Below are 20,410 nucleotides of genomic sequence, written 5' to 3' on the forward strand. Positions count from 1 at the left end.
CCTTCACAGGACATGCGGTCGCTTCGCAGGTTGTATCCGACGGTGCAGGAGCAGCTCCGGGTGTTCTCAGAAGTGGGGAAGCAGAGCTGCGAGCAGCCGCCGTTGTTGATCTGGCATGGGTTCCGTCCTGAAAAAAAGAAAAAAGAAAAAAGAAAAAATCAAGACGTTGGCGAGCGCTGCGTGCATCCTGGCGCCGTTACCTCCTCATGCGTGGTTGTTGTGTGTTCACATATTGGAGCCCACTCACCTTTCTGACCTTCCCTGTCGTACACCTTCATGTGAACCACCCCGCTGGTCTTGTTCCTCAGAATCAAAGGGTTTCGTCCGTCTCTCTTTGTAACCGTTCCCAACTGTGCTGATTCATCGTCTGCCCACCAGAGTTTGCCACCTGGAACCATCAATGACACGTTCTTAAACACAGCATGCAGATTTTTGTACACAATTCCACCTTAAGCCATAAAGACACGTCACTACTTTTGTGTCCGTTCCCAAATGAAATGTCCTTTATATCTAACCTGGAGTGATTTATCACCATTTATTATAATATTATTCTCTGTATTTTGTTTTTTATCAGTATAAATGTAATATTTTCCTGTATTTAATTCACTCAGATTAACCCGTAAAGACCCAAACATCCACCTTTAACCTAAACCATCTACTGACCTAAAATATTTAATTCCTGTTGATCCACTAATCCTATCAATCCATGCCAATAATTGGTGAAAAATACAGTTTTATCTCAATTATTCATACGATAAAATGTACAAAAACTTGATAAAATGTAAATAAAATGAGCAAAATACTTCAAACAAGGAAACAATGAACCAAAAAACCTGGAAATATAGCAGAAAAATTTACAAATTCTTCTGAAGTTAAGAGAAAATGAGCAAAATATTTGGGAAAAATTAGGAGAATTCATCATTTCATAACATCCAGAACCCTGTATTTATTGTGTTAACCCTCAAAAACCAAAAGTATCTATTGATCTAAATAATTTGATACCTATTGATCCACTAATCCTATCAATCCCATGTCAATAATTGGTATAAAATAGTTCTTCATCTTTTCATGGTCATCAGATATGACCATATTTGGACGTTCAGAGGCTCCGTAGTTACCATGGAAACATCGTTATCTTCTACAACATTGATTCACCAGTCAAACCAATGGAGTTGGATCAGTGACAGAGGATGGAAATGAATAAAATGAATAAAAACCTTACAAATTAGTAAATAATGTGGAAAAATAAGCAAAAAATTGACTAAAAGTTAAAAAAAAGAAAAGAAATAAAATATACAAAAAGAGCCAAAGTAAGTGATATAATGAGCAAAAATTAATAATTAACCAACAAAATAAATAAGTGACTTTAACAAAATAAGCCACAAACACTAACATTGATTCCCCAGTCAAACCTATGGAGTTGGATCAATGACAGTGGATGGACACACTGGGTTTATGTTCACTTAATAACAGATTTTATTGGAGAAGTCACTTTTCCTGCAGTGTTCTGTTTTTGACATAATAAACCTAAATTTTAACCCATAAACAACCAGCGCTACTTTTATGTCAGTTCCAAAATGATTTTTTCTCTCTATTTAACCTTTCATAAGTTATTTATCTCCATTTGACATTATCCTCTGCATTTGACATGTTTCACTATAAATCATGTATTTTATTATATTTAATGTCCTATATTTAATTTAGTTGTTCTTGAGAACTCAGAGTAAATTCAAAAACTATTCGATCAAAACAAGGAAAAGTGAAGAACAACTGTCATTAACTGAACATAAACCCTGTGTGTCCATCCACTGTCACTGATCCAACTCCATGGGTTTTACAACCTTATTTTGTTCATTTTTATTTATGTTACTTGGTATTTTATTCATTTTTGGTAATTTTGTTACTTATTTTGTTTATTTTTCTACATTTGTTTTGCTCATTTTATAATTTTTCTCCAATGTTGTTCAGTTTGTGGCTAATTTAGTTCATCCTACTTATTATTTTGTTGATTTATTATTAATTTTTGTTCATTTTATTCATTGCTTTGGCTGTTTTTTGTTCAATTTGTCGCTTATTTTATTCTTTTATATTGCCTTTAATTTAATTTTTGACCTATTTTTTTCCACATGTGTTCATTTTATTTATTATTTATTGGCTTTAATCCCAGTGTGTCCATCCACTGTCACTGATCCAACTCCATGGGTTTTACTGGTGCATCAGTGTTGTAGAAAATGACGGTGTTTCCATGGTAACCACGGAGCCTCTGAACATCCAAATGGGTCATATCTGATCACCATGAAAAGACGAATAACTGTATTTTACACCAGTTATTGACGTGTATTGATAGGATTAGTGGATCAACAGGTATGAAACCATTTAGATCAGTAGATGCTTTTGGTTGGTGGTGGACGTTTGGGTCTTTAAGGGTTAAACTACAATTTTTGAACTTGCATCCATTCACGCATATTACGCTAGGATGCAAAGAAGCTAGAAAAACACCAAGTACAATGAGCCCCCCCCCCTCCTCAACCCCCATAATTACTGATTCGAAGTGCAAAATGGCATGCTTCAGCTTTCAGTCTAATCCACCAAGACTGGCACTCTAATGCCGTAAAGCCTCTTAATAATTAAAGCATTCTCTGAGCTGATTTGAGATTAAAGAGTGGGATACGCTGTTCCCTGCTCCCCTGACTTACTACTTGTGAAGCCTACATTTTTGCAGATATTAAAACATAGTTACTTTGATATTTAGGAAAGGGTTTTTCCACCACCACATTCTCTCTCCCATGTGCTGTGACGATTATATTTTACAGTTTAAAGTTCGACAGTTACGATTGTACTTTTCTTTTTGTATTTTTTTCAGATTTTTTTTTTTTACTTTTCATTGTGCATCTCCAAAAGAACAATACAAAAAAAAAAAGAGAGAAATTCACATTGTATGTGGATTGCAGACATTATGAGGTTTTTACATATGGAGAAGATGAGATGTACATTTGCAGGATCAAATGCTAAACTCTATAAAGCACGGCAGCCTTTTCTAAAATTTACACACACTTATAAAATGAGCACTACATCATGACTTTAACACCAAATCACCACTCATCACCTGGATAACTGTAGGTATGGTACATATTTTATTTCTGTCTCTCTTTTTTTTTTTTTTAATATATGTATAATTGTTATCTATTCAACTATATTTTATGTATTTATTTTTGCTTTTACTATGTTTTCACATCTAGACTTTGTATGAATGCTCTATGCCTCCTGTTCATAATCCTGATGTCTTTTGGTTGTTATATTTACATGTTTATGTTTATATTTAAATTGGGGGTGGGGACTTGTGTTAAAAAAGACAGCAGAAATGTACAGATCGTATGATGCATCCATGTTATGCTGTTGAAAATCCACAAATAAAATTATATTAAAAAAATAAATAAAAAATTCACATTTTATGATATAAGATTTTGTGACACACAAAGTACAAACCCCAACCCCTCCAGAACCAATGGTGACCCCCATACCAACCCAACCTGGACCTCAAAATATGAAAACCACTACTAAAAACAAATACACGTATACAGATGAAAGAGAATATAATGTACAGATATAAACAGATAAGTGATCAGGATAGTCACAGATAAATATGTTGTACTCTTTCTTTACCCATAATATAAACCCCATCCCACAGACTAAGGGTTTTTGGACTGGCTGCATCCGACCACCGACCTCTGCATCATTACTATATCTAGAAAATAATTGATCTATTGTTGCTGTGATAAAGTATGAGGCAGTTAAATTTTACTTCTATTTCCTTAGGCGGGGTACACACTTAAAGATAATCAGGCTGGTTTTGTCCAGATTTCCCCCTGTCCCGACTAAGGATGGCAAACCCCAGATTATCTTCTGTTTTATAAGTTTATCCTATGAGATTCTCCTGTGGTCTGAGGGGTGTTCAGAGTGAATTTGTCCCGGTAATCGGCTCTGAACCGGGTCGGGGCCAACAATTGTAAATATTAAACTTATTCAATATTTATGACGAAAAATCTTTGTGTGTGGGGAAAGCCGACGACTCCTGAGCAGAGTCCTGCAGGGGTCCAGTTTTCCAAACCCACATCCACCTGGACCCATGTACATTAGACCTACAACCAACCAGACCCGTTATTAAACCCATTTTCTACACATAACTCACTTTTAAGTGCTTCATTTTTGCCTAAAACACACATGTCATCATTAAATCTGTAATCTGTGCTGTTCAGTGACATCTGTGGGTGGATGGAAACAGATGTGAAGCTCACTGCAAAATAAAACCAGATGTGGATCAACCATCAAATTAGACAATCATTATAATTAAATATCCTGAAAATTATTTTCATCCACAAATTTTTTATTTTCTTCTTCCTTGTCCGCTACCCACCTGCAATTCATTTAATTTTACCCAGGCCCGTACCCACGAAAATACTTCTCTTTTTTTTTTCTTTTTTTTTACTCATCCCTTCATGTTTTTTGTGGGTTAGCCAACCCTTTTTTTTTTTTTTTTTCAATTTTAATTTTTTTATTAGTATTTATTATTTAGAACAGCACAGTTTACTATACAAAAACAGCTTCTTTTTTTATATAAAATATACAAAAGAAAAACATTTGCAATAAAAGACATTATATAAGTGCTCACAAGTGTTTGCTCCTGGAGGATTCTGTTGGGTTTCTGTAAATTGGCTTAGAGTCTGGTTTTGACCAACTCTATATTTAAAGTGTCATGAGATAACTTTTTTGTTGTGATCTGGCGCGATATAAATAAAATTTGATTGATTGAGTGATTTGATTGGTTTTCCCCTGTAAGTCGCTTTGGAAAAAAGCGTCTGCCAAATGCATAAACATAAACATAAACAACATACTTATAATCATGTATAGAAAGAAAGGACAGAAGAAAAAGAGGGTAGGAAAGATAGGAAAAAGAGAAAGTAGTATGCCAACTTATACTAGGGGTGTCAAAGTTCAGAGTTCAGATGAATATATTAAGGGAAGTACAGATTTCAAACATTTTGATTGCCTTTCGCTTTTTCAGAGTACTTAACCGAGAGAATGTATTGTTTGAAATTATTATAGAATGCAGTAAAGCATGGCTTTTTTGCGGAGTATTTACAACAATGAATGTGAAATTTCGACATTAAAATTAAAAGATTTATCAGGTATAGAGATTCACTTTTGAGTAAGCTACTTTCAAATAGGCCCAACTATACATTCCTCCAAAACAACAGAAAATGTCTTCCAGTGTTATTATGTATAAAATCACAAAGGTTTTGCCAAAAAACTTTTAACAGTAGGGCAGTGCCAAAATAAATGAACAACAGTTTCAGGACATCCATTACAAAAGCTACAGTTTATATCAATATCTTTCTTAAGTCTATTTTTAATATAAGATTTAGCTGTACAGAATTTATGAATGAGTTTAAAGGATGTTTCTGTAACTTTATTGGTAATCAGGTATCTGTTAGGGCGAAGCCAGACCTTTTTCCATTGTATATCATCTACGAATCTATTCCAATGAGATAGCTGGTACAGTCACTGAACGGGTTAACTGTTAATATGAAAATTCATGTTTTTGTGGGTTACCTGACCCATTTATTTTTTGGGGGGGGGTACTCGTTTCAAGACTCTGCTCTTGAGTCATACTATGTTTCTTCTTTTTGTTATATCATGTTATATCACGCGAGATTTCTGGCTTGGTGGACTAGATTCTAGATGGGTGGTGGGACAGATTTGTTGTGTGTGTTGTGTTGAGATAATCAGACCACACCACACACAGTACCATCAAAACTGTTCAATGCCTGATTTTTTATCTTCATATGTGGGGTCTGTACCAGATAAAAAATCTCTTCAGACTGAGAAAATCCTTCGGTGTGTACCCCGCCTTAGACACAGTCATTTATGAACTTCCATCCATTCCACACACTCAGGTTCCAACACAAAAACAGTTGTATTAGAAGCATTTAGGACCAAGCATAACTTTACATAATAACATGGTGATACGGACAGGATTTGGTTTCAATGCCGCATCCAGGAAAGGTCGAGTCTTTCCAGAGCAAAGATGAGCGAGGAGCATCAGTTTAACCACGAAAACTGGTTTCCAAACTCCCCCCAGAACAGAAACGGTGAAACTTTACCAAGTTTGAGTCCATAATAAAGAAAAATTAAGTCCAAAATGCTGGTTGGCTGTAGTTTCCAAGATACAGCCTCGGGTCAAAATGTGAAATTCTATGAATTAATGAGAGAATGGGTTTTAGTCCAAAGGAAAGCTTGTCTCAGAGCTACTGCAGCTACTTCAAAACACTGTCTGCACATTACAGTACATTCACTTTACAGGTTCTATCTAGTGGAGGATAAGTCTGGAAGTCTACATATATGTAATAAGACTTTATCATATACAATAAAAAAATCAGCACCTGCACTTTTTTCATTTGTTTTCCAATTTATCTTATTAAATTATGTAGTATTTATTTATATTTTTTGTATTTATTTATTTAGTTACAGGACGGTGTGTATTGGCATCCAACTATAATGCACGTTCTGTGTCCGATTGATGTTGCAGCACAGGAGGGCATTTGTACGGGTTTTCCTCAGCCTTCACGCCGCCAAACTCACCAAATGAATACAAACATTACTTGACAATCTACTAGGCATAATTTTATGTCCATATTCAAATGTTGTGAGGTATGCTGGGCAATTTTAGCCTCTCATGCTACCGTACAATGACACCACAGGTACAATACCGCTAGTATAAATGAAAGAAATAGTACGATCTAAGCCAAATCTTAGACATATACTGATAATTGACTTAGTTAATGCTAATATTTTATGGCCTGTTTATTGAATACCTTAGTTTTAAACATCCTTTTAAATGTAGTGACTGATGTGCATGTTTTTAATTCTTTATCAAGGTTATTCCGTAATTTAATTAATGTGAAGTGCTTTGGGTGCCTTGAGAAGTGCTACAGAAATCTAATCCATTATTATTTTATTATTATTGGGCCTTGCCTTTGATTTCTTGAACATACCGGTCCCCACAAGGTTGGACTGAGATGATTGGGAAGATTTAACACAATATTCCTCCAAAACAGGATGGGTGGGATATTTCAGCCTCTACTTTGCCGAAAGACTCAAGAAATGTGTATTTTAGTATCAAGGGCAAGGGTTCAAATCTAATCTGAATAAAGTGACCTCAGATTAGGGATGGGAATCGAGAACCGGTTCTTTTTGAGAACTGGATCCCAGTATCTCAGTTCCTTGGAATTGTTTGCCTCCTTAATGATTCTGCTTATCAATTACACCTTCGTTGCGCATGTGCGATGATGTCATGTGTACACTGCATCATTTGGTCAGAACGTAGACAACGTGGTGTTGAGGCAGAAACGGTCTAAAAAGACCACACCAGGTCCAAACAGACCACACCAGGTCCAAACAGACCACACCAGGTCTAAACAGACCACACCAGGTCTAAACAGACCACACCAGGTCCAAACAGACCACACCAGGTCTAAACAGACCACACCAGGTCTAAACAGACCACACCAGGTCCAAACAGACCACACCAGGTCTAAACAGACCACACCAGGTCTAAACAGACCACACCAGGTCTAAACAGACCACACCAGGTCTAAACAGACCACACCAGGTCCAAACAGACCACACCAGGTCCAAACAGACCACACCAGGTCTAAACAGACCACACCAGGTCTAAACAGACCACACCAGGTCCAAACAGACCACACCAGGTCCAAACAGACCACACCAGGTCTAAACAGATCACACCAGGTCCAAACAGACCACACCAGGTCTAAACAGACCACACCAGGTCCACTGGAACACTGTCAAAGCTTCCATTTCTTCTCAAGGGTGGAATCCCTCCAATCTGCTCAAACATTTGTCCACAGCATGTGAATCATTTACAGGAATGTCACGTAGTTGAGTCGCTACTTAGCGATGCTTGTGTATGTAGCGGCCCAGTGAATGCCAGGCCCAGTTCCGGTTCTGGTGTGGGCAACAAATGTCGTGCCCAAATACAGGTTTCCGAAGGTAAGAAGGGAAAGGAAATGAGGTGCGCAACAACGGGAGACGGACAGAGTCGAACCGGTTCCATGTAGTGGAAATGCGAAAATAGAGGAGTTAGTCAACAGTCTGTAGTTTCACTTTCACTGTACGCCCCCCCACCCCACCCGACACCGGGCCCGGTGTCATCTGTTCTTATTATTTGTACATACTGTATATGTTCTATTTTCTGTGCAGATGTAAATATAAAAGACAGCTCATGCAAACACACCCATTTGTACTCTTATTACTTCATCCAATGAGAATCGATAAGGAATCGGATAGATAAGCAAAATCAGTAATGGAATCGGAATCTTTAAATTCTTATCGATCCCCATCCCTACCTCTGATCCCTCAGACCAGTGGTTCTGGACCTGAAAAGACCAAAAAAAGGAACCATTTTTGGTCACGGCATGCTGAAATTAAGACTTAAGAACTTCTAAAACACCTAAGCTTGAAAATGACGACCTTGTACTGTTGAATCCATCCAGACTTATTTACAGGAGGAATAAAACAAAAGGCACCTGTCATACTTCACCACCTTGTGTCTTCAGTCCTTAAACATCGTGTAGGTGTTATGAAAGGATCATGACAGACGTCGAGGCTTTTCTAAACTGGAATGTGTTTGAAGAATTGAAAGCGTTCATTCTGACATTTCACAAGGTTAATCTCAAACAATGTTTTGTTGAATTGTTTTCAGTGTAAAACAGGTCAGAGATAGGCTCCGTTCACACTGCAGGTAAATGTGGTACAAATACGATTTTTTCCCCCATATGTGACCTGTATCTGATCTGTTACAGTCTGAACAGCACTAATCTGACCCAGACCACATTCATATGTGGTCCTAAATCTGAGCCAGACCGGATTCATATGTGGTCCCAGTATATAAATTAAACTTCATCCTGCTCGTTTTCCTTTCTTTTTATATAAATCTTTTTGTGGTTTGGTTATAATGTTATATTTGAAATAAATTAACCAACAGTCTCAGTTTTAATTTTGATTTAACAACCTGTGCCATCATTTTCTGATTTGCAGTTCAACATAACAGCCGCAGCCTTGTCCTGGTGCTTACTGTATATTGATAAAACTACATTTACTGAGCATAAAAGAAGTGTCAGAAACCCCTGGGGCTGGAGCTGTTATGTGTCATGGTATCTCCTCTATTCTCTGTCACAGCGGCTGGACTGTCTAATTCTGTAGAACTGCGAACCTCCGGGCTTCAGCGGCGAAGGCGTTTGGAGCTTAAGTGATGAACACGTCTTCGTTCAGAGGCACATGCACAACTGTCAGCTGACCTCAGCCCATCTCTGTCGTCAGCTCAAATTTGGGATGCAAAGTCCAGGCACTTTGGCACCAACTTCCACAGACGTGACAGGAACCCTCCGTTTAACCCTTTCACACGTACTGGTCACTACAGTGGACAGTTATGCTCCAGCTGTTCTCTTATATTTTCATGGATTTTGTTGTTTTAGTTCCAGATCAGCTGACACAGTGGACGCTGATGCACCATCCCAAACACTGACATTCATCCCATTACTGTAACTTTGCTGTTTTAGATAAACCTGATCTGCACAAACATGTTTGAGTGTAAATCAAGCGCTGATTGTTATTAGACTGTAATTAACAGTTTATTTTTTAAGCAAAAAGTTAGGGTTTTTTTTGCATATTATCTACATGAAAAGAGTAAAATCTAGTATTAGAGTATGTTAATATATGAGAAAAAATAAGATTAGCAGCATTAAAAATGTTTTTATTTCAGTTTTTACACAGTATATCAGTAAATACATGTTTTTTTGCTTCATAAATTAAATGCATGGTGTCCGGCTGAGTGGACATTTTTGCAACTCCAGGAAAAAAAGGTTCATTAAAAAAAAACAAAAAAAAACAAAAAAAATTCAATCATGTTTTTTCTTTCATGCCTAAAGAGGAATAGAAACACTCCGAAAAAAATCTTGATTAAGGTTCTCATAATTCATGCATGAAAGGGTTACAGTAAAAAAAAAAAAAAAAGTGAAGTGCAAAGTGCTGAAAAGTCTTCTTGCCTTCACGACATGGCAAAGGGTTTTTTTTAGAAGATGTTCTGAGACTTTTTCTGAATGGGCCAGGAGTGGAAAAACTGCCTGGTGCACTGGAGGTGGGAGTGGATGCTTCAAAATAACAAATATTACTGGGGAAAAAAAAAGCAATTCACAGCTGCGTTCCAATAGTTGTTTTCAGTTCACCTCAGTCCCTGGTAATACGTGATAACAAACATCACACAGGCCACTTTATGAGCAGAGGGAAAGTGGGCAAACTATAAGAAACCCACCAGGTTCAGCACCAAACTGCTGCCGACAGATAATCACAAATGGGTCTGTCCGTCAAACTGGGTTTATTTTGGCATCTGGCACTTTTCCAGCTTTTTAGACCCAAAAATAAAACAGAAATTTACAAACATTTCCCCACTCGTTTTTTGTAGTATTGTTTAATATATGTGTAGAAAATTTCAATTAAAACGTAAGTGAAAAAAAAAAAAAAAACAATAATAATAATAATAATAATATATCTATTGTATGTAGTGCTTTTCTAGGTAATCAAAGACGCTTTATGGCCACAGCGGCAACAAACATGGAAACTGCTTCAGTGATTCTTGCTTCTGCAGCTGCGTGGAGCTCCACTTCCCATAATGCACGTTGTAACGAATTTCCGATGAACTGAAATTGTACAAACAGTTGAGCATTTGGTCATAAAAAAAAATTACATCGGCCTTGACCTAAAACATTTCCTTGAATATATTAAATGTGTTTCTCTGCTCAATCTATGACTACAAGAAGCACAAATGGACAAAAAAATGAATAAATGAACTGATTACAGAACCCAGAACGGTGGAAGGACTGAATAATGTAACAATGTTGTGTCGTTAGGGATGGGAATCAAGAACCGGTTCTTTTTGAAAACCGGATCCCAGCACCTCGATTCCTTGGAATCGTTTGCCTGCCTGCTTAACGATTCTGCTTATTGATTCTGCCTCCGTTGCGCATGCGCAATGACGCCACATGTACACTGCATCGTTTTGGTCAGAACGTAGACAAGATGGTGTTGAGGCAGAAATGGTCCAAACAGACCACACCAGGTCTAAACAGACCACACCAGGTCTAAACAGACCACACCAGGTCCAAACAGACCACACCAGGTCCAAACAGACCACACCAGGTCCAAACAGACCACACCAGGTCTAAACAGACCACACCAGGTCCAAACAGACCACACCAGGTCTAAACAGACCACACCAGGGCCAAACAGACCACACCAGGTCCAAACAGACCACACCAGGTCTAAACAGACCACACCAGGTCCAAACAGACCACACCAGGTCCACTGGAACACTGTCAAAGCTTCCATTTCTTGGAATCCCTCCAATCTGCTCACACATTTATCCACGTCATTCATTTGATTCTCTACTCAGCGGTGCTTGTGAATCTAGCGGCAGAGTGAACACCAGGCCGTCATCTGGGCCCAGTTCTGGTTCAAACGTCGTACCCCCTCAAATACAAGTTTCTGAAGGTAGGGGAAAGGAAATGAGGTGCACAACAACAGGAGACGGGCAGAGTCAAACCGGTTCCACATAGTGGAAATGCAGCAATAGGGGAATTAGTAAAGAGTCTTTAGTTTCACTTTCACTGTACACCACCCCCCACCCCATATGGGCCCGGCGTCATCTGTTATTATTATTTGTACATACTGTATATGTTCCATCCCTGCATACTGCGCAGGGATGGAAATATAAAAGACAGGTAATGCAAACACACCCGTTTGTACTCTTTTATTCCTTCACCCAATGAGAATCGATAAGGAATCAGATCGATAAGCAAACTTGATAATGGAATTGGAATCGTTGTTTGCTTTTTGTTGTTTTCACTCATTATGTGTTCATAAAATGTCAATAAAAACTTAAGTGGAAAAAAACAAAAAATGTCCTTGTACTAATTAGGCTGTAGAACTGCTTTGCTCTCATCCTTCAGTGGTTCCTCTTCCAAACACAAACAGCTTCATGTGTCTTACTACCACTTAAGCATGGATATATTTGTTTTGCACCAAATGTAAAACTGCAATGCATCATGGGTGATCTACATCCCTGGAGCGGCCGTCGTTGCTGACTCATCCCCCTCAGCCTCGGAGGGTCGATCTGTTTAGTTCACTTGAGTTTTTCACAGAAGTGGGACGACAGGGATTCAGGTCAATTGCCAAGGGGACGTCAGCGAGGACGACTTCAACCAACAACTGGAACAGCTGCGGCACAGGTTTACTCCGACTGTGGATTTTATTTGTCTCAACAGGTAAATAGAATGATAAACCTGGACTAAAAACAGTTATTGGAACTATTAATAGTAACCTAATGTAGATGTTCATGCATCAGTCTGAGGTAATGTGTGTGAACTAGTTTTGAGATCATATAACACATGTAACGCAGCTTACGAAACAAAAACTTGTCCTGTTTGTGTCACACTATCAGTCCCATTTGATTTATACCAGGGCTCTCAAACTCATTTTCTTTCAGGTTCCACATTCAGCCCGATTTGATCTGCACTGGGCCGAACCAGTAAAATAATAATATAATAACCTACAAATAATGACAACTCCAAATCCTTGTCTTTGTTTTAGTGCAGAAAACCCCAATAAATTATGAAAACACTTACTTTTATAAACTATCCACCCAAAAAAGATATTTCTTCAGAAAAATACATGCAATTTTAACAATATTATGCCTCAACTTATCATTTATACATGTGCATCGGACTAAAAAAGACACTAAACACTGAGTAACAGGCTGAAAATTGTTCAAATTGTGCTCAGTTTTCTTTAGACATTTCTGGTTGTTCATATTTGTTCAGGTTATTTACATTTTATTGTTACAGGATAGTTTGTAAATGTAAATATTTTCATAATTTAATGTTATTTTTTGCACTAAAACAAAGACACAAATGTGAAGTTGTCATTATTTATAGGCAAAGTGCACACTATTTTTTTCAAATCAAATTGAGAAGAAAATATGGAGTCATTATGTTTTGTAGGTTATTATGTTATGATGCTATTATGAGTTCCACAGCCTTGACTGTGAAATTTTTTGCACTTTGCAAATTCAACTCAGAGGTCGGATTGGAACAACTGGCGGGACGCATTTGGCCCCCGGGACGCATGTTTGAAACCCCTGATTTATACACACACACACACACACACACACACACACAACGGTTCTAATAGTTTTGGATTTTTCATTCTAGTTTAGTTTTATTTAGTTTTTACTTTTTTTTTCTCTAATTCAGTTAGTTTTAATTTGTTTTTAGAGCAGGTTTGCTAGTTTTTAGTTTTTGTTTTTTCTAAATGCTTAGTTTTAGTTTAGTTTTATTCATATCTTTTCTCTTCTTCTCTGTCGTCATATTCAAATCCATCCCAGACAGGACTCTGCTGCTTTACTCTCCATGTTTCCAGGTAGAGTGGGGACCAGAAGACGACTGGAAACCACAAGTGAACACAAGTGACGGACCCTTAAATATCATTTGGTGCCTCTAGCTAAAATTGCTTGAGGGAAATAAATCGCTTTCGTATCAATCCGACATTGACAAAGACGAAAACGAAGGGAATTTTATCCATAACTTTTATCCGTTTTAGTTAGTTTTGCAAACACACAATACAGTTTCAGTTAGTTATCGTTTTTTTCTTTTAATTATAGTTTTTATTTATTTCAGTTAACGAAAATGTTTTTACAGTTCTAGTTTTCGTCATTTCATTAGTTTTCGTTAACAATAATAACCTTGTCTCACACACACACACCAAGGTTATTATTGTTAACGAAAACTAACGAAATGACGAAAACTAGAATTGGAAAAACATTTTCGTTAACTGAAATAAATAAAAACTATAATTAAAATAATAAAATGAAACTGTATTGTGTGCTTATAAAACTAACTAAAATGTATAAAAATTATGGATAAAATTCCCTTCGTTTTCGTCTTTGTCAATGTCGGATTGATACGAAAGTGATTTATTTGACTCTATCAGTTTTCTCTATTGTCTCCATACGACACTTTTTGGTCCGTCACTTGTGTTCACTTGTGGTTTCCAGTCGTCTTCTGGTCCCCACTCTACCTGGAAACATGGAGACTAAAGCAGCAGAGTCCTGTCTGGGATTGATTTGAATACGACGACAGAGAAGAAGAGAAAAGAGATGACTAAACTACAACTAAACTACAACTAAACTAAAACTAAGCATTTAGAAAAAAATGAAAACTAATAAAAACTGTAAAACCTGCTCTAAAAACAAATTAAAACTAACTCAATTAGAGAAAAAAACTCAAAACTAAATAAAACTAAACTAGAATGAAAAATCCAAAACTATTTAAACCTTGACACGCACGCGCACACACACACACACACACACACACACCTACACACACACACACACACACACACACACATATAGGGGAATGATTCCCATCTGCAGCTTCCAGCTCCACGTCGTCCGTTAGCACAATGTAAAACTCATTTCCACAAATCACACACATTCCCATGAGTGGAAACGACAGTCTACATGCAGTTTACAAAACATTTGACCCCCGGGGGCGTCCTAGCCCAGATTAGCTTTGCACCCAGTGTTAATTTCATGCCGTGGGGACCGCCGGCTAGCTGTGATTGCTCGCTTGTGGCACATCATATTCAATTTCCACCTCAAGTGCTCGTTTGATTCCAGACTAGTCAAGGCTGATGGATCACCCAAACCTTCTAAACAGAAGCTCTCACCTTTTCCTCCAGCCAATCCAATTATTACAGTGCCTCAGGACCTCGGCACATCGACCTTGTGTCACTAACGGTGCCTTCATTATGCCTTTTCCCAGCCAACTTGAGCGATCTCAAAGACAAGTTCGCAAAGAGGAAAAAGTCGGACACGTTTGGTTTTAACACGTGCGACATGTTCATCAAATGAAATGTCAGTTCAATCGATTTCAATCATTTTGTTCTCTGAAGCTCAGAGTCAGCTGCAGATGTGGTATGACAAACGTCCTTTTACCAAATACTGAAATATCTCACTCTGCAGTGATCAGCAACAAAATACCAAGCTGGTCCGTGTCCTGGAACTGCACCCCTCAGATATCGCTGCAGTCGAATAACCTTTTTGGCGCTTGTGTTCCTGTCTGGACCTCCTGCTGGGAGAGCCCCACAGACCCTGACAGAACTCAAGATGTCCTTGTTTGCAGATAATCCTGCTTTACAGCAACTTTAACAACTTCAAACACAGCTAAGATCGATCGACCAAACTATCAAAGACCAGGCAGAATATTCTTAGATAGATGTGCTGAAGTGCCACATTAGAGGAACCGCTTCACCCCCAATTTCTGTCAACAACAGGGACTGTCAGTGTGGATTTACTGGGAAAATCTAAGTTTAATAGCAGTAATGATAATGATTTTGTTACAGAAAAAGTGGTTTTAAAGTAAGTGTCAAAAGCACAAAAGGCAGCTCGAAAAAGTGAAAAGAGGCGAGATTTTCTGGGAAATAACCTTCATATTTTTCACTTCTAAAATCAAAAATAATGCAAGTAAATTCATGTCAAGCATGTTTTTTTATCTGAAAAATAATTTCATATCAATAAAATAAATCCAACTTTGCTACTAAACCCAGTTTCACCAGTAATAAGTCACTGGTTTGAATAGTAATATCCCAGGAGAAGAACATGTTTGTTTTTATTTCAACTCTGACACGACTTCTTTATTTAAGAATATTGAGTCCACCTTAAATAATCACGTTTCTTTGCCTGAAATATACAAAACTGAGTTTTAAGGCCCAGGAAAGTTTTTCAATAGCTTCACTTTATTTCTTGTTCTTAAAAGAGTTTTGTTATTTCACATTATTTGTATTCTTTGGTCACATTTTAAGGTTTAATAATAGAGTGAGTGGTTTCTTTATAGAGGCCATTAAATGTTAAAGGTGCGGGAGACTTTCCTGACCAATTTTTCATCAGATCTGTCCATCCTCAGTCATATCCTCAGTATCATGAATCTGTTCGTCCGTCTGTCATTACTCACCTGAATCTCTTGCATTACAGTGAACAGTTTCTTAGTTCCATCCACCAGAAACAAACCATGTGTTTACATTCAGAGCTGGGAGGGAACTCGGGCATCTGAGGAATTTTATTGCGACGTGCATCGTGGGAAACGAAGGCTCGTGCAGCCGCCTGACAGCGGACGCTGGAACAGCCACGACGTGGAAACGGCAGGAGCTCCCTTCCCTCTGTGCATATTCCTCCAGCCGTTTCCACGTTTCAGCCGTTTCCGCATCATGTTTGTTTCATCCATATACTATCATATGGTCGCGCTGCTGCTGCTGCTGCTGTCAGGCAGCTGCGTGAACCTCCCTTACCCACAATGCACGTCACGATAAAATTCCTCAGATGCCCAAATTCCCTCCTGGCTCTGTTTGTAACCACATGGTTTGTTTACAGTGGATGGAACTAAGACACTGTTCACTGTGAGGGAAGAGATTCAGGTGAGTAATGACAGACAGACTTACAGATTCATGATACTGAGGATATGACTGAGGTTTGACAGATCTGATGAAAAATTGGTCACGAAAGTCTCCCGCACCTTTAACTGAGTCTGGACAGATACCTGAGCGGCTGTTGTCATGTTCCATTTTCAACACTTCTTCTTTAGACCAGTGCGTTGACCCGTGGGGAACCACAGGGTCTAGATGTGGTCGTTCTGATGCTGGGCAGAGCTGACTTTAGGGAGAAGATCTGAGTCTATATTTTATAAATACTGACATAAAAATAATTCGGTAAATCATTCTTTAAATTTAAACAACAACCTTAACCTCCTGAGACCCAGGAAAGTAAAGGTTGTGGCTTTTTTTAATATTAAATATATTGGAAACAGCAGAATGCAACAGTTTTGTCAGATACATTTGTTGTTTATTTGTTTTTTAAGGAATGTCTTTTGGGGTGGACAGCATTTCTGTCTTTCTTTCTTTCTTTTTTTTTTTTTTTTTTTTTTTTTAAGGCTGTTGAAACTCTTGTCCCCTACAGAGGACAAAAATGCATTGCTGGGTCTCAGGAGGTTAATATATTAATACTGATATGTAGGCGTGTACTGAAGTTAGTAAATGCGTCGTTCCTGTTTTGAACTTTATTTCCCATCATGCAGCGTGGTACTGCACTTCCCGTCAACTGTCATGGCCATAGCAACATACCTGTGAGGCTATTGTATTAAAAAATGACTAATATCTCTCATAATATTGGTTCTATTAACTTGCCATTTTCACTCGTCTGTTCCTTGACCAAAAATACATAAATATGACAAACTTTAGCATACGGCTGCACGATATTGGAAAAAAACTGACAGTGCAATTTTTTGTAACCCTGCGATATATATTGTGATATGAAAAAATACTCAAGAGGATATAATAGCTGTGTGGTGCTGACATAAATATTATTATTATTATTATTATTATTATTATTATTAATAATAATAATAATAATAATAATAATAACTAAAGAAATAATTCCAGATAACTGACATTGCTTTTCTTTTTGACACCAAGTCTTCGTTCTTGGTGATTTTCTCTTGTTCGTTGCTCATTTTTCAGTGTTGTTACCAGAGACTTACTCCATGTGCAGGGGGCGTGGTCTGCTTCAGCAAACTGATTAAGAATGATTGTGATTGGTGGATGGCTGTGTGTCTGGTACCCAGGATGAACTTAGATGAGAACACGTTGAGTTCATTTCCTCCTACACTACTGCGCCTGCGATGTGACTATTGAGCACACGTACATTGCGATGACGATGCTCAAACGATATATTGTGCAGCTCTACTTTAGCAGTCAGCTCTACATGGCTTTTGTGTGACGCCCAAGACACACACACACACACACACACACACACACACACACAGGATGTCCTGATCTGATCTACAGATCAGTATCTGCTGTCGATCTGGCATTTTTTTGAAGATCGGATCAGATTTACTCATGAAATCGGGCTGATCCGGGCACGGTTTGGGAAGGGGGGAGGTTTAACATCCTGCCCCCTCATTAACCCTTTCATGCACAGTGGTCACTCCAGTGGACAGTTCTTCTCCAGCTGTTCTCTTGTATATTCATGGATTTTGTTGTTTTAGTTGCATTTCAGCACACAGGACACTTATGCACCATCCCACACACTGACATTCAGACCATTACTGTCTTTTTGCATATTATCTGCATGAAGTTAGTAATAACTAGTATTAGAGTACGGCAAAATGTGAGAAAACATCAGATCAGCGGCATGAAAAATGTTTTTATTTCATAGTTTTCGCACAGTATCTCATTTTCTGATGATGGGTTTTAAAAACATGTTTTTTTTTTCTTCAAAAATTAAATGCTTGGTGTCCAGCTGAGTGGACATTTTTGTAACTCCGTGAAAAATAAGTTCATAAAAGCAATTTCAATCGCATTGTTTTTTTCATGCCTAAAGAGGAATAAAAACACTCAGGAAAACAATCTCAACTATGGTTCTCATAATTCATGCATGAAAGGGTTCAAGTTTCCGAAGGTAAGAAAAACCTGCACAACAGTGGGAGGCTTAGAGGAACTAGTAAAGCATCTAAGTTTCACTTTCACTCTGCGCTTGGACTCATTCTGAGGTCTGGTTGTGATGCGCGAGTCTGGTTTCAGCTTACCGGCCGTCAGGCTGTAAGCTATTGTCGTCATGCAGCGTCTGTCATCGTCGTCGTCGTCTGTCGTCCATTACAAAAACTTCAATCGTCTTCTTCTGCGAAACTACAATTCCGATTGACTTCAAACTTGGTATACAGCTTCTTTATGATGATGTCAACAAAAGTTAGAGAAATTATTTGGATCCGGATCTGATTCTGGATTTGGTGCCACTTTAAAAAATGTCCCCATTATAAGAGATAGGAAGTGGATGGATGCAATAACTCAGTAAATCTAAATGATCTCCAGTGTAAATGTCTCCAGTCCAGCCCTGATGGGGAGATGACCCAAACATAATGTCCACATGCTGATCAGGATCTTCTTCTGGATCTGGAACTGACGCAAAATTTAACATGGGCTCTTATGGGGAAAACATTTCTATCGTCTTCTTCTCCCAAACTCCAGTTCTGATTGACTTCAGACTTGGTATACAGCTTCTGTATGATGATGTCAACACAAGGGACTGACGTTATTTGGATCCTGATCTGATTTTGGATTTGGTGTGACTTTGAAAAATTTTCCCATTATAACAGATAGGAAGTGGCTTGATCCAATAAATCAGTATCAATGATATCAAGTGTGAATTTGAATTTAAAAAAAGAGGAATAGAAGTCAAATCAAGAATGTTGTCAGGGTGATACTCTGTGTTGTTGAAGCATGTTATTAATCATGGCAGGCGTGCGTTTGCAGGCGTGCGTTTGCAGGCGTGCGTTTGCAGGCGTGCGTTTGCAGGCGTGCGTTTGCAGGCGTGCGTTTCCCTCTTTCTGCCACTGAGTGGCAGAAAGAGGGAGATGAGTAGCGGCTTTGGTTTGAATACTGCGAAAACTTTAGAACAATCTAAAAAATGGGGCAGAGCTGTTGTGCCATTGATCGCACAAATAGGTTTAAAAAGCACTGGGAGCTCTCGTTTTAGCAGTGACCTAAAGCCAAAGACAGAAGAAGCAGATGGATCGCTGCAATTCGTACAAATAGCTGGAATCCAGGCAACCAAACCTGGATTCGTGTTAGGTAACGTTAATTTCTGCTGTGTTCGTGCGTAAAGTCATCCCTTAAATTCCATATCATTTTGGCTAACGTTCCTTCTTAGTAAAGCTCTTAATGTTAGCATCTGTCATTTAGTTCTAGATTTGATAACTGAAACGTTTGTGTCTTCAGTTGTGTGATTGTGAACCTTGTGCTCTACATGATTTGTAAACTAGCTTAAACTGAAGCTAACCTAGTTTTCCAGATCAGGGGCTCCTCTAGCACACAGCTGTTGGATCTGTGTTGGATCCAGTATTTGATGTGAACTCTCCTTAAATCTCCACAGTACCAGTAGATCATCCACTCACTTGGGTCAGTACTAAGGGTTCAACTCCAGTAAATCAGTAGTGAACTGTGAGCACTACTGCTGGGCCTTCACCGCCCAAATCCCCGCCAACAAAATGCGTCTGCACTGACACAAAACCTCCAAAACAATAGTATGTTGAATGAAAGCACTCACCAGCTGGAATCCTCTAATGAACCAGGACCAGGATGGACACAACTCTGGGTCTGTTGGATGCTTTCAGGCTTTGCATTGGGGATTTTCCCGGCGTTGAACTCAGGTTCATGTAAATGTCAGGAT

At 38.3% G+C, this 20,410-nt stretch overlaps 1 protein-coding gene across 1 annotated transcript in view; it reads right to left on the minus strand.

Moving 5' to 3' along the window:
- Positions 1-20,410, minus strand: part of lrp1bb (low density lipoprotein receptor-related protein 1Bb) — a 930,516-nt gene that overhangs the window by 282,207 nt on the left and 627,899 nt on the right. Inside the window, exons 33-34 of the mRNA XM_030124596.1 lie at positions 248-388; positions 2-127 (exon numbers count right to left, since the gene is read on the minus strand). Coding sequence (XP_029980456.1) covers positions 2-127; positions 248-388 — 267 coding nt within the window. The remainder of the gene's footprint in view (position 1; positions 128-247; positions 389-20,410) is intronic.

This window comes from Sphaeramia orbicularis, chromosome 21, assembly GCF_902148855.1.
Source record: "Sphaeramia orbicularis chromosome 21, fSphaOr1.1, whole genome shotgun sequence".
Taxonomy (NCBI): Eukaryota; Metazoa; Chordata; class Actinopteri; order Kurtiformes; family Apogonidae; genus Sphaeramia; species Sphaeramia orbicularis.